Genomic DNA, 16606 nt, shown 5'->3' on the forward strand with positions numbered 1-16606 from the left:
TTATTATTTGTCTGTCATAATAAAATATAATGTCAAACCAATCAAATACACTGCTCAACATGATCAAATCTTACTAAGAGTCGTATCAGTTTTTTTAGAAACCAGCTGTACATACCTCGGGCGGCTACATTGGCAAGTAGATTCGGCAAAATATTTTGTAAGAAATCTAAGTACACAGCACCTGACAACCGTGCATTAAAGAAATAGGGGTCTACTAGTTGTCTTTCAATTACTCCTATCCAAAAATTCACTGCAAATCGATACTGCGAACGAGATTCGCGAATCGCATGGGAATTTTCGTCTGCCCAAATATGGAGTTGCGCGAGTTATTTATTCCATCCCACGTGAACTGGGCTTCGTCAGTAAATAGGGTCCTATACAATAAGAGATCATTATTCGCAATCCACTTAGCAAATTGTAATCGTAAGATTTCATCTCCTGGATGCAATCGTTGGACTTGTTGGATGTGATAAGGATGTAAATTATTATTTTAACACTCTGTCAACTTTTTATTGAGAAAAGCCTAATTGTATGCTTACTTGCCTGGTACTTATTTTAGGATCTGCTTCGACGGCACCAATTATGTGTTTTTCTTGTAAATGATCTAATGCTCTTTCAGATTTTGATTTAGGAAATATTCCATTTTCTTTTAAATAATTAAACACGGATGCAAACGTTTGATGATTCGGAACTCGACGTTCTGGAAATCGTCTTTGATATTCTCTGCTGGTAGCCCTGCCATTTCCATCAGAAAACCCGTAAACAAAAATAATGTCTACGGTCGGAAAAATGAAAGAATACCCATGAACGATCACAGCAATCACTTATTTTGTATTTGCTGTCTTTTTCTGTAACAAACGGTTGTTATTTGTAGAAAAAGATGGCAAATACAAAATAAGTGATTGATGTGATCGTTCATGAGTATTCTCTCATTTTTCCGACTGTACATATTCTGAATTTGAAAATTGATGTGGCATTTTGCAATTAATTAAAATACTTTAAATAACGTACACCTGGTTCCAAAAAAAACTGATACGACTCTTGACGCGTATTTTGTAGAAAATTGAGCAGTGTATTTTGAAGGATAAATACTTAATATTTACATACTGTCAATGTCACTGCCAAATCTTAAAATTTGTCAGATAGCTTATTCTGTTCCACGGTTATTAGACTTTATTATTAATCTTTATTATTAATACTTTCTCCGCAACTGAGGGTATCTTATCAACTGTATTGTTTTTAAACAATAGATGATAAAATAAAAATATTGACAGTTCAAAAATGTGAACATTATCGCATTGTGTGTGGCCTAAGTTTGGGCTGAAAACTGAAATGTATTACATTTTTACAAAATTTTGGAATATGTTTAATTACGTAGAACAATTTTAACAGTTGTTTTCAATACAGATTTCAATCATCTACAAATAGTTTCTAATGTCTTTTGATGTCAAATAATTAGGGAAGCTGGAATTCAACAGTTTAAAATTTTACATTGAGTTAATGCAAAATTGTGACGCATGTCAAAATTCTCAATGTATTTTAATCGTATTCATTTTTTTTCGAATCCTGAGAAAACTAATAATTATTTTTGAAAAATTTAAACTCAGAATGAAAGACTACATTATTACCGAGGGCTGAAAGTCCCTGAAAACTTCTATAATATTTATTTTAATAAGTTACAGGGCTGAAAATAAAAAAAAGTGTGATATTTAATTTCAAATATTTCATTCAATAGAAACTACTTGTTTATTCTAAGGGGCTTTCCGCCCTCGGTAATAATGTAATCTTTCATCCTGCGTTTAAATTTTTCTAAAATACTTATTAGTTTTTTCATGAATCAGTTGTTTGTTTATTTTATTATTTGTCTGTCATAATCAATATAATGTCAGATCAATCAAATACACTGCTCAACATGATCAAATCTTACTAAGAGTCGTATCAGTTTTTTTAGGAACCGGCTGTACATTACCTCAAAAAGATGCAAAAAAGTAAAAATAGTGTAAAAAACACAAATAAAGAATAACGATGGCGAATGAAAAGCCAAATTGTGTACTCAAACAACGAAAATATTAAATTATCATAGCCTCCTGAGATTCACTTACATTTTTATACACATACATAGTATTAATACATGGTGAGAAGGTAGTGATGCAAAAAACGAGGGGGAAAATATTTCTTTTTGTTTTTGTTTAATTTAGGTTTATTTGTTTGGCTCCTTTTTACAAACAAATATGGGGCGATGTTTAGTATTATTCAAAACAACTTGTTCCTTTTGAAATTCTGGAAATTGGATAAAAGGGTTGTATTATTTAAAAGGTATTGGGACCGTGCAAGTTCGGCAAAGCGACCCCTATTTCTACGCTCTATACTAAAATTCGCACTTTTAATTATATTGGCCAATTATATTAGTCCTGGTTACTGGATAATTGTCAAGGCCATAGTCCAAAAAAATAATAAGAAGAAAAAATAAGATTCAGGTTATGTTATGAAAACGTCAACAATTGTATGTAGTAAATAAAATTAGTTATTAAAATGCAGTACTGCCAGCAAAATAAAATTAATTAAATTTACCTTTATATAATAATTGCATATCATATCAATATTGTGGAGCAATATATAATTTTTCTGCTTCATTGACAGAAGGTATGAAATATACGTCAATTTGACAAGTTCAATTGACAATATGAATTATTTAAGATAGTTGCAATATTTCTCCGCGACTCGCGCAGGGTCGTTTCTCGTTTCCCCTTCCAAGTACTTGCACACCTCGAATAGAACGAGTAGTGGTACTATTATTACTTATAAATTAAATATGTGTTCAAAAAAATTAATGTTTGTAATAAAAGTTAATTTTTTTAAATCTATGGTTCACTTCACCAAACTGTTAATTCATAGTCAAATTTGATTTTTTTATAAAAAATTAAGTAATCGTGTGGGGAAAAAATAAATAAGCCATTTTAATTGCCTAATTGTCTAATTTGTAAAATTCGTATTAGAGTTTTCAAAAATCGTATACAGGGTGAAATTTTTTCAAAGACCAAAACGAACTAATTTTTTAAAGCCGGACCTGATTTTTTTCTAGTTTGAATACATCAGTTGATTACGTGGTAATATTGTAACGATTGACCAAAATAAGAGGCACATCAATCTTACCGTTCAAAAATTATGACGAATACAAATTTCTGTAAAAATTATGACACTTTTTAATGGTATTTGTTATTCCCCATAGGGGCCTCCATACGAGGTAGGAGTATGTACAGTTCCTCATGACTCACCCTGTATAATTTAAAATTTAGATTAGGATTAGCTTTACATTTGTGGTAATTGCGAGACCGTAGGGATATATTATGTCATCATATCAGGGCGATGTATTTTTTATATGTTTATATTCTTTTTCTCATGATCATCTTTCAGTGCGTCACAGTTTTTCGATTTCTTTCTAACGCATTAAATTGTATGTGACAAAAAAAACGCACGTCGGTGATTACATTTCGTCGGTGAAATTTATAACATTTATTCTAGTTATTCTAGTTGTCGATAGATGGCGCCATAATAAAAAAATTATTTTTTTTTAGTTAGATAATAATATTACAAATATAATCTGTATAATTTATAAGACTATACAAATCAAAGAAAATACCATTTTATAAATGCAAGAAATACATTTGATTTGTTTTTATTCCAAATTGAAAATAAAATGTGACAACTGTCAGATTTAACTAAAATGTCATGTTAGAATAAATGTCATAAATGTGTATTATCACGGACTTACCCTTTTTCCTATCATTTGTTACGCACTGAAAAATGCTCATGAAAAGGACAGTAACATAATTTAATTCTAATTAGACAAAGCCATAAAGCCGGCCACTCACGGCACTGCGACGTCGTTCAATTTTGTCGAATTCGACTAATTGGCAAAAATTTTGATCGTGTGTGAGTGTGCATCTAACAAAATCGTGCAATTTGACCATAGAGAGACTGGCCTGTCTGCTGCAGTACTGCAGAATTTATATCATCGACGATCTTGTCGAATGACACCGCAGTACCGTGAGTGGTCGGCTTAAGAGAAAGAAATACGACAGGTAGAAAAGCCATCACAATGTTAAACAGCATTTTATGGGACCAATCCAACCGCAAAGAAAATAAAAAGAGGATATATCGCCGCTGCCTACGAAAAGTATAACTCCGAAAAATGCCGTTAAGAATAGAACTTTCAATGAACGCCGCGAAAAATATTATTTTCGATTATATGATTGTGAACATTATAATCCCTAATAAAGTGTTAGCGAAAAAATTTATTTTTTGAGGAGAATCAGCAAAAAACATCATTTCTGTTTGTGGGTCCACGAAGATTATAATTACTAAAAAGTTCTCAGAAATAATTGTCTTCGTCGGCATCTATTATGAAATAAATCTTTTCGTTATAAATATTTTGGGAGTTATATTCTTCGTGGACACGCATATAAAAAACAATTGTATCGCCAACACTTATCAAAGAGTTATTTTTTTCACTGGAAATTTATTAGAAATCACATTATTCATAGGTACCAGCGATATGACTATACTGAAAGGTATCACTCTCTATACAGAGATGAGGTATGGCGACTGAATGAAATAATACTGGGACCGCTGAGAGCAACGGAAATGGATTATAGGAGAAGAGCAGGATCTAGAAGAGAAAGGATTACCAACGAACGCATTAGAGAAATAAAGGGAATCAAACAAACAATCACAGATGACTTATCAACAAAACAACTTATCTGGTTCGGACATATACGAAGAATGGATGAACAAAGAATACCAAAGGAAATACTAAAATGGCAACCAGAAGGAAATAGAAAACGAAGTGCACCGAGCAAAAGTTGGAGCAACGAAATTGCAAAGAGCTGCGAGAAAAAACATAGAAGCGGACCTGTGGAATAACCGGACGAAGTGGCAATTGGAAGTTGGCAAAATCCTATAGTTGGTATTATTCTGTTTTTGTTTTTCAAAGCTGTGTGATGTGTCATTCATAGCATTAACTGGTATAATTTATGTAATAGTGATGATATTGATCTTTCCATTCATAATTTTTGGATTTGCTTGTGACCATATTGTGGAAAATAGTGAATTTTTATTTAGCTTTTCGCACCAAAGTGGCCAGTTTTTTTTCTGAAAAATGGCTTTGGCAGAGCCAATTAGCCAGACTTGTTTGTGATTGATTGCAAATTCATAGTCATAAATTTCTTATTTCATAATATAAGTACATACTATAATATTAATTTTATAGATACATAGCTACATTGTGTTGCTTTTTTTTATTTTGTTTTTTAATTATTTTACTGTTTTTTTTTAAATATATATTTTAATTTGTGGTAAACACTTTTTTACTTCTTCTTTTTTTTGTTATTTTTCTTTTCTTTTTTTTTTGTTTCTATTTTTTTTATTTAGGTATTTATTTTTTTTTTGTTATTATTATTTTATTATGTGTTCTTTTTTTATATATATTTTTTCTTTTTAATTTTTTCAAACCACATTTACAAATTATGCCTAGCTAGTACATATTACGTTTACAGTTTAACATGTTTATAAACGAGATGAAGAATTTCCATATCATTTGTAAATATTAAAGTATTAAGGTCTATTGGGAAACAACATGTTAATTTTTTTAATTCCTTATAAAGGTTGTTTATGTTATTTTTGTGTGTAAATGACATTCTAATATGACATGTGTTAGATTTCCAATTTTGCCACAAGTAGGGGAGAGTTGGGTAAAGTGGAATAGCTAAACTTTGAAATTAAATAAATTTTACAATTTTCGAAATGGAATTTTGTAAAAAACATCTCTTATTACAGTAATGTTTAAGATCAATATGTCGAAATATAAATTAAATGGAGACAGTAAATTTTTGTAATGCGAGGTTTTGTCAGGCATTGTCTTTTTTTCACTTTGCCCCGCATGGTTGGGTAAAGTGAAATAGTCTAGAGTACGATTTGAAATCGGCCTAGCTTCTTACTTGGCGCTTCTTCCTAAATTTTTTTTCGGATTTAATCCTCCGATTTAACATAGCAACAGATATTCCGTGTTGCATAGCAGCTTGATTTTGGCAAATGATGCCCGTTCGCAAAGATCTGATTCCAGATGTCATTGACTCCACAGACTATTGTTGTTAGGTCGTTTTTCGTTTATAATTTCGCATTTTACACCTGGAAATACAGATATTCCTTGTTAATGGTGGCAATCAAGTATAATTACATGTGGGACAAAGTGAAACGATATTTCACTTTGCCCCATCTATTAACATTTCACATTGCCCCAAATGGATTTAAAAGCAAACATGTCCAGTAAAAATTTTTAACCCTATCCTAACAATCTATATTTTATATAAAAGAATGTTAAGTATGATTGCTTTTGTGTGTTGCTTTCAGAAATATGTTTAGTTAAATAAGATATAAGAATTATCACTTACACACACCTACAGATTTTACAAACAGTCGCCCAAGAATGTATAAACAGTGATATTTTCAATAATATCGACAAACGACCGGTACAAAATGGTCGATAAGCGCGTACTACTTCTAAACATCGATTGGATTGTAAACAGTGATGACTTCGTTTGCGGAAGAATTTGAAAACGAGCTATTTCGCTTTACCCCACTATTTCACTTTACCCTTCCCTCCCCTACAATTGGGAGTATCTGACAAGTCGATTCTATAGGGCTTTTCATTCAGTCATTTGTTTTGAGCTTCTGTCATATGTCGTATAATCCATGTATATTAATATTATACACAGATTATACAACAGATGACAGAAGCTCGAAACAAATGACAATCGATGAAAAGCCCTATGCATGTAACATGGCGTAAGGGCATGATTGGCTCTCAGCCGATTAATGGTCTTTATAAAATGTCAATTATATTCTGTGCAGAACCATCTTCTTAAACATATCCTAGGGTTACAATGAGCAAAATTTGAGCCAGTATTACATTCTCTGTAATGCAATTGCCAATTATTTTTAAGTTTTTGTCTGCTAAAAGTATCAATATCTGAAGCTAGAATTAAATTTTTGTTTATCTCTCCGTTTATCTCTCCGATCATATAAGCTGATTTAGCAAAATTGTCAACTATTTCATTGCTTTTTATTCCCAAATGGCCCTTAATCCAAGCAATTGTTACATTTACTCCTAATTGTATAGTTCCAAACATAGTTTTAAGAATATTCAGTTCAATGTGGTTTATGTGTTTGACTGCTGTTTGAATTTTACTAACTCTGTCCACCAGGCTTTTACTGTCAGTAAATATAACATTGGCATATACTGTCAGCTAGTTGGATTCAGTAGTACATACTGAAGGGCAAACATTACTGCTATCATTTCTGCTGTGTAAATTGAGCATTCAATGGGTAGGCTATATTGATGATGGTAATTTTTATTTTATTTTTTTATTTAATTATTCGTGGAACACTGCACAAGTTGCCAGTTGAAATATTAATTTAATCTATTTCTATATTTTGCAGATGAATTGGATGAATTTGAAGCTAAACTGCCGATCACGAAAGCACTAGTTGATATTGCTTGTGAACTTTTATCAGATACCGACTCCCCTCTGATCAGGGAACCTGTTATAAAAGCTCTCTTTTTAACTTTAGGACATTCTGTAGAGAAATACGTAATAAACATAATGGATTTAAGTATGGACTATTTGTGTACGAATTTGATGACAATACCAGAATTTACAAATAATAATGTGCTCTATCTGGAAATGGATGTTTTTGTTGAGTCGATAGTTGCCAGTTTTCCAGGTGAGTTAACTTTAAGCGTTTTACATCATGTTGTTTTTACCCAATTTTGAAAAAATGTGAAAACGTTGAATAATCCGTCCGTCCGTCTGTTCGTAAACACAACTCTTCCATCAGTATACCAGGTAGAATGACAAATGAGGTGTCGAATGAAAGCTGATAACTCAAGGATGGTAGGTAATCAAGGCTCAAGGTGAGAAATTTGAACTGGGACTTCGGTTTTAGAATTACAACCGGAAGTACTGTTTTAAAGTCGCCGAAATAGTACAAGCGATATATTATTCGACTCGCCTTAGCAAGACGAGAACAAATATTTATATACTTCCGGTTTCATGACTGTCTGTCCGTGAATATAACTCCTTCGTTATTAATACAGATAGAATGACAAATGAGGTGGCGAATGAAAGCTCATAAGCCAAGGAGGGTATTAAAGATGAGAAATTTGACCTCGGACTTCCGGTTTTAGAGTTTCAACCGGAAGTACCGTTTTAAAGTCACCTAAATAGTATAAGCGATTTATTATTCGAAGTGACTTAGCAAGATAAGAACAAATGTATACTTTTAATTTTATCATTTCCGGTTAAAAAAATCTAACCGGAAGTGCCTTATTATAGTCGCAGAAGTAGTACATGAGATATCTCAATCGAAGCGTATTGAAAAGTCGAGCTTGAATCTTTAGATCTGGTTTTGAAGTCACTTCCGTTGTGGCTATTGACTATGTATTGGCCAACAGTTTTGGCTATTGATTATGTATTTTAGAAAGGAACTACAATGTTAACGGGGTTTTATTGTTTCATATAGTCAATGGACCTCTAAATATGAAAAAATCGCGGAGTGCTACCATTTAGAGGGGTGCGTTTTTGAGAAAGTGGTGAATTAGTCCCTAGGCACATGGCGAATTAGAGTGAGTTCTATGCACTTTTGGTACAAACACGTCTACAGTAAAATTGTTCCAGGTTATATTTACTATCGAGATATAACATTTTAAAGTTAAAAATATTCTTTTTTTACAAAAATACATTCAAAAGTAAAGCAGGAAAAAAACACGAAAGATAGCAAATTTGTTTATTGCCCCATAACTTTTTTCCACGGGGATATAGGTATAGGCATTGCTTTAAAGAAAAGAAAGTTTCGTCCTTTCTCTTTAAAATAGCGTTTGGTAGAAACCTCTATGATTTACAGTTTTCAAAATAATATTTTACAAAGTTTGCCACTCACAGCGATTTTGGACCATTTCCCTTGTTACTTCATAAACATTGTTCTGTGACTTTTTTCTTCGCAGCTTTAGGTATATGCAATGTTACATTTGATAGGAAGAAAAGTTAATTATCTTTAAAATGATCTATTGTAGAAGGCTATATGACTATTATTAAGCAAGATATGGTTTTTCAAATTTTATACTTTAGGGGCCGGTTGTTCGAACGCTAATTAAAAATGATCATTATCAAATATTTAATTACTGTCACAACTGTCAATGTCAACTTTGATTGGGTTGCTGAAAACATAATTATTGATTACAATTATGAAATTAGTTAATTATGTTAATAATTGTTATGTTAATTGATTAACTAATCTCATAATTATAATCAATTATGTTTTCAGCAACCCAACCAAAGTTGGCATTGACAGTTGTGACAGTAATTAAATATTTGATAGTGATTATTGTTGATTAGCGTTCGAACAACCGGCCCTTAATGATTTTTGATATATTTTACGATTATTTTTTAATTTCTCATTATAACATTGTGTAATAAAAAAAGAAAGCTTATTTTCCTTACTTTAAAATAGTTTATTGCAAAAATTTTTAGGACTATTTCTAAACAAGATATGCTTTTTCAAAGAGTGACACATTCAATAATAGGTCCCACTAAGTTGTAACCATATGGAAAACTTTCATTATTAACTTTATGAAAAAAAATTATTCTTTATAAAAATGTCTGCATAGTCTAGAACCTAAGATGCAATTATCAGACATAAAATGTTATCAATAGTGTACGAGGTATGTTAAAAAATATGAATTTCGCTCAAGAGCAAAGTACCTTTATATTTCACAATATCGAAAAGTGTTATTAAGAAAAGTTGTTTGGAATTAAAAATTATGTTATAATGTGCAATTCAATTCATCTAATTAAAAAAAATTAAAAAAAATTAAAGTTTTTCTCAAATTGCAGATACCCTTGGATATCCTACGGATATCTTGTTTAACGACGTTCTACACCTTCGTTGCGGGGTATGCCTCTCAGAGGAAAGGGGGGAAACTTATATGCAAGCGAAAGTTAGTAACAATGCATTTATAGCAGAATACTCAAATCATATGTTTCAGTATTGAATACTTTATAAAAATAAATTACGGAAATTACGGAATAAATTAAGGAATTAATTATAATAAATAAATTAAAAATAAATGGTACGGTAAACAATCCTCATTTTTTAATATGTTATTCCTTACAAAAAAACCTTTAATTTAAGCACAAATAATTAAAAATCGTAAATTTGATTCAAAAGTTATTAACTTTTTAAGAATTCCCATAAGAGCCCATGTTAAAACTTAACTTTGACCCTTAATAGTAATTAAACGGCACGGTAAAACAATTTTTTAAAAATCAAGTCTTAGTTTTTTTAAGTAAACTATAACATACTAAAATTTCATGCAAATCCTTAATTCTTTGCTGAAGGTGTAGAACGTCGTTAAAGATATTCCTAGAATTTTTTGCAATGCACCATTTTAAAGTAAAGAAAATATGTTTTTTTTATTCCACAATGTATATACCTAAATGTATAAGAAAAAAAGTCATAATGAGAAATTTAAAAAATAATGATAAATATAAAAAATAAAAGTATATATAAATAGTATATAGTAAATATAAAACCTTAAAAAATCGTAACTTGCTTAAAAATAGTCGCACAACCTTATGCGATAGATCATTTTAAAAGTAATTGACTTCTCTTTCTACTAAATGTATCATGGCATATACCTAGAAATGCGTAGAAAAAAGTTACAGAACAATGTTTGCGAAATAATGGGGAAAATGGCCAAAAAATGCTGTGAACGGCGAATTTTGAAAAATCCTATTTCGGAAACCGTAAATCCTAGAGGCTTCTACCAGACGTCATTTTAAAGAGTAAGGATGGAATTATTTTTCGCTCAAGTAATGCCTATACCTATATCACTGTAGAAAAAGGTTATGGGGCAAAAAACAAAATTGCTTTCTTTCGTGTTTTTTCTTGCTTTTCTTTTGAATATATTTTTGTAAAAAAAATATTTGTTACTTTATAAAGTTATATTTCGATAGTAAATTTAACCTGGAATAATTTTCCTGTAGACGTGTTTATACCAAAAGTGCATAGAACTCACCCTAATTCACCCTGTGTGTATGGACTAATTCACCCCTTTCTCAAAAACGCACACATTTAAATGGTAGCACTCCTCGGTTTTTCCAAATTCGGAGGTGAATTCTTCATATGAGAGAATAAAATCCCGTTAACGTTGTAGTTCCTTTTAGCTCTCTTATTTTGAACATAATCGATAGTCTATTATGCTATTGTTTAGCAACAAGTTTATTAAAAATTACTCAAAATTAGTGAAATCGTAAATCAATCGACGTAAAGTTACACGAAGAGTTCAAATATTGACTTCCGGTAACATTCGGGTGAAAACCTAGAACTGACGAAGTCCAATTACTTGTTTATGAATACACGATTATAAATTACACTGATAGTTTCGGGTTCTTTCAGAGTATAACAGATTCGTCATCCTGTATGTCACATCTGCTTAAAATGTTGTATACATGTATGGTGTATCAGTACTTATCTTTCCCGCCAGTGTTCCGTTTAGACGGAATATGTAGACGAAATATTGTAGAGTCCCTTTCGCCTCCTTTATCCGTCGTCTCCTTGCTTTATAATTTGTAAAAGGCAGATATTAAGGATGTACCCAGAAAGTGGTTCCACGACAGTTTCAAATTTATTGTTAAGATCTGGGACTTCTCATTTCTTTAATAGATGTCGCTACAGCGTCCGATACGCGAATTATTTTTATAATTCTGCTTACATACAGTAGGAAAAATGAAAGAATGCCCATGCGTCATCGATGATATGCATACGAATCAAATCAAAAATTTCTAGTCAAAACAACGTCTAAACTAAGTTAATACTGTAAAAAAACGGATGTGACTACTACCCCACCGTACGATTTTTCGCTACGTAAATGTGTCAAAATTTTTTTGTGATATTATTCTTTTTCTGATAATACCTATATATTTATTGATAATAAATGTTACTTTTACTACCGTAACTAATTATTTGATATAGATTAATAATACAAAAATAATGAGTAAGCAAATATAGTATTATGAATTTCTCCATGTTAAAGTTGCCGGACTTAAATGAAAGTAAACTTAATGAATTCAGATCATTTTGGTATAAAGATCATTTTCCAGACATTATCTGCAAATAAATGTACATTCGTAAAAATATATAGGTCTGGATCCCGCGTATGAAAAAAAAGTTGATTAATAGCAAGCTGAAAATTTGTTAATAGCTTAAGGGTGTCTAGTCGGACAAACTTTGATATATGGGAACACTGGAACAGGGGAAGTTTTAATTGTGGAACAGGTTAAAAATTTGGAACGGTCAGACCACGAAAACGGCACATGTATTTTGTCCGACAGAACAGACTTAAACTCTCCGAACAGAGATTAAACTCTCATGCAAAAATCAGACTGCTATTTATCACCAAATGGGCGTTTTAATGAGTGGAACAAGTAGAATATGTCAAATGACAGGAATTGTGACAGGTGATAAATAGCAGTCTGATTTTTGCATGAGAGTTTAATCTCTGTTCGGAGAGTTTAAGTCTGTTCTGTCGGACAAAATAAATGTGCCGTTTTCGTGGTCTGACCGTTCCAAATTTTTAACCTGTTCCACAATTAAAACTGCCCCTATTCCAGTGTTCCCATATATCAAAGTTTATCCGACTAGACACCCTTAAGCTATTAACAAATTTTCAGCTTGCTATTAATCAACTTATTTTTTGATACGCGGGATCCAGACCTAATACTAATCTGTAATTTTATACACTATGAATGAAAAGTCAGAGTAACTTGTACACGTTTGGCAAACTCATAGACAGAAGTTAACCATATTGACAGATGATTACTTACAAATTTTATTGACTTATTTTAATTACATAAATACTTACCAAACCAAAAATACAATACAATATTAAAATAGCTTTTAAAAGAACTGAGTTGATTCAAGTAAATACAACTGATTATTAAAATTTATAAACTCTACCGAACCTAACCCAGTTTCATTGTCAAAGTGACAGAAATTGAATCTGTCAGATTATAGCTGACCAGCACGATTACTCGAATAGTAGTTTATACAATCATTATCTCTACTGATGTTGAATGTTTTTCAAGAATGGACATTAGAAGTACAGAAATAGTCAAGTGTGAGTTTAAATTTTCTACTAAATTAATATAACTACGTTGAACAATTGTATCGCCGTCTAACTCTCTCAATTATAAATGTGTAACTGCGTATGTCTTGGATAACGTTTTTGCTTAGTAGACAACACTTAATAATCTATCTCTCTCGTTTGTTATTTATAGAAAAAGACAGCAAATCCAAAATATGTGCTTGATATGATCGTCCATGGGTATTCTTTCATTTTTCCGACTGTAGACAGTTTGGTTTCGATTTACAGGTGTTCATATAGCCCGACTGAGGAGGTCTGGAGAGACCGAAACCTACATATGGAGATGATGGATCATCTCTGAACCGAAATGATACATAAGCTGTTGTTCATTCAGATTATAGTTTACTTCATGTACTAATAGTAACTTAATTTTAGACTCGCTTAAACTTACTTTTGGAAAAACTGCTCTCCAAAAAGCTGTGCATTTATTGGTGTCTTCGCTGCAAGTTCAAAAAATTAACGAAGATGTCATTTTACAAATTTTTGAGTTAATTTCGTTGAAGTTGATAGAAGAAAGCAGTCGTCCATATCCGCCAGCTTCAGCGTGAACAAGAATCTACTTATACAGGGTGTAACACAAGAAGCAGGTGCTCGTTGTTTTTTGGTTATTTTAATATTAAGTTTTTAGATGCTGTCCACAACGTTTTACAAATTTAGGATATTCCGAATATTTGTTTATTTTGAAATTTATAATCCCACAGCAACTATCTAATGAGTCAATAGATGGGGAAGAAACAAACATAAGTTAATAAAGATTACATTTTACAACATACAGATTTAGGATTATTACAATTTATGTAGTATGTTAATATCTTAGTTAATATACGGTATATGGCAAAATAAACAGTACTGAAATTCGTATGCCTCAACTTTGTATGTGTCATGTGCCGAAACGTATTGAGTGGTTTTTGAACGTTGTTATAACGTTTATCAATATCATGTTAATGTTAGATACTTCAGGATGGTTTTCAGTTTAGCAGAAATTTTTTTTTTAAATGGAGTACTATTTTCGGCCATACGGAAAAGGTCACGAAAATTGTCCAAGCTTAAAATCAACAGTGGTTTCAGCAGGACAAGTTAACCTGTCACACTGCCAGAGAGTCTCTTCGAATACTGTGTGATCATTTTTGGAATTTCCACTCATCAAAACTAACGCCACCAGATGCGTACATATGGGGAATGCTGAAGGGGTCACCGTCTGCCATTTCGGAATTGAGGACTAAAATTAAAGATTTTTTTCGTGCCAGAGGCAGTGGCGAATCTAGAAATTTGCCTTGGGAGGGGAAATTTGCTTTAGGCGGAACATCCAATGAAAAACCAACCAAAAGACATAAAAAAGATAAACTCAGATTACATGAAAGACATAAATAACTTATAGGCATTAAGTTCCTTTCATTTTCCTAACTAGCGTGTTTATTGGGTTGAATTTGTCTTTCTATGGTTTCGGTTTCATGTGAACTAATATATTTTTATGTTTGAACAATTTTGTTTTTGTTTAATTTTGGACCTTATTATGTTGGACATTTCCTCATTTTCCCTCGCCGTAGATCCGCCACTGGCCAGAGGGCATCTTTAACATCTGTTTTATCGGGAACGTGCGTCGTCGTAAATGATGTTTGCAAGGCTATATAATGTATTATATATATATATATATATATATATATATATATATATATGTGGCTAAAACACCCCCGTGGGGGTAGCGCCGCCTTCACAGGCTCTCTAGATCCATGTTTTCGAGGTGGATCAGTCCTCCATTCTTCTTTTCTTAGACTGCATTACATATCCGGTTCCAGCTCCTTCTGTCTCTTGCTCTTTCTTCTGCATTTCTAATTCCCATGTCCTCTAGATCTCGCTTCACCTCTTCCAGCCATTTGGACCTCGGTCTTCCTCTTCGTCTCCTACCGGCCGGAGACCACTTTGTTACTATGTTTACTATCGCCTCTTCTCCTGCTCTCCATACATGCCCAAGCCATCTCAATCTTTGTCTCTTTATTCTCCTGACTATATCTTGCCCCTTCAATTCCTCATTTATTTCATTATTTCTTCGACTCCTGTATTCACCTTCTGCTGTTTTTATTGGTCCTAATATTGCCCGAATTATTTTTCTCTCAGTTCTTCTCAGATCCGCCACTGGCCAGAGGGCATCTTTAACATCTGTTTTATCGGGAACGTGCGTCGTCGTAAATGATGTTTGCAAGGCTATATAATGTATTATAGATATATAAATAACCATAAACATTTCAATATTCATTTCAGTACTGTTTATTGTGCCGCATACTGTATTAGGTTGGTGCTAATGTTAACCTTTTTAAGTTGTTGCTGAGTTGATTCGCCTGTCTCGAATTTATGTAACACTGACATTACATAATAATGTGCTTCACTGTAAGTTTTGTATCATAGCTGGGACATCTACATATATAGATGACGACTGTTTCTGCATGAGGTGATTGTGACCATGTCTTGGACTTGGTAAAGTTGGTTCGTAGTAGATTGTTGAATTTCCTTCAGTTTATTTTTATATTCTATTTGCCTTAAATTAAGAACATGTTTCTTGACTCAATTTTGTGATCATCTCTGGATATTTCATTGAAGATAAAAATGCGTAGCTCTTGATGAGTTTCATTCTCCGTTACAGAATGGTTAAGTGCTATGTATGGTCCATATTGTTATACGGCATGTAGACATGGACGTTGAAAATATCTTCCATTAATAATTTGGAAGCCTTCGAAATATGGACCTTACGAAGAATGTTCTGCATACCATGGACAGATAGGGTCAAAAACGAGGAAGTCTTAAGAAGAGCAAATACTGAGAGAGAATTGCTCAACTTGATCAAGACACGAAAAATTGGATACTTGGGCCATATTATGAGAGGGGAAAATACCAATGAACTGTCAACGCGGATGGAATAGGCACGAAGAAAATTAATGCGGCCACGAAACAAGAGAGAGGTCCTAGAGAGAGACAGAGAATGTGCTGGAAAATTTGACAGGCCGTGTAATTTGAGTTGCCTATATCAACTTAAATCGGGGAAATTGACCTCATATTTTTTTTAACTTGGTATCAGGGCTGATGGGCAGTATTTCCAAATTTAAATACTTTTATGTATTTAAATACGCCAGAACGCTCTTCTTCATTAAAAGAAGTACTGGTTTTAATCTGTCTTTTTGTCATTGTCATTAAGTGGTACACAATAAAATTACAGTAGAGCGTCGATAATCCGAACCCTGGTAATCCGAACGCAAAAAAAATTATAAAATTAAAAAATATGATCGCGGACGAAATTTTTGGATTTAATATGACAATATGGACAAAATATGACCGCGGATTTTTATTTTGTGT

At 32.3% G+C, this 16606-nt stretch overlaps 1 protein-coding gene across 3 annotated transcripts in view; it reads left to right on the forward strand.

Annotated features, from left to right (window-relative positions):
• LOC114334891 (uncharacterized) overlaps window positions 1-14033 on the forward strand; it is a 150618-nt gene extending 136585 nt beyond the window's left edge. For all 3 annotated transcript variants that reach the window (XM_050642970.1, XM_050642971.1, XM_050642972.1), the window contains 2 exons: window positions 7498-7782; window positions 13637-14033. In XM_050642970.1, the coding sequence (XP_050498927.1) occupies window positions 7498-7782; window positions 13637-13809 (458 nt within the window). In that variant the 3' untranslated portion in view covers window positions 13810-14033. The remainder of the gene's footprint in view (window positions 1-7497; window positions 7783-13636) is intronic.
• The last annotated feature ends 2573 nt before the right edge of the window (window positions 14034-16606 follow it).

This window comes from Diabrotica virgifera, chromosome 2 (genome assembly GCF_917563875.1).
Source record: "Diabrotica virgifera virgifera chromosome 2, PGI_DIABVI_V3a".
NCBI lineage: Eukaryota > Metazoa > Arthropoda > Insecta > Coleoptera > Chrysomelidae > Diabrotica > Diabrotica virgifera.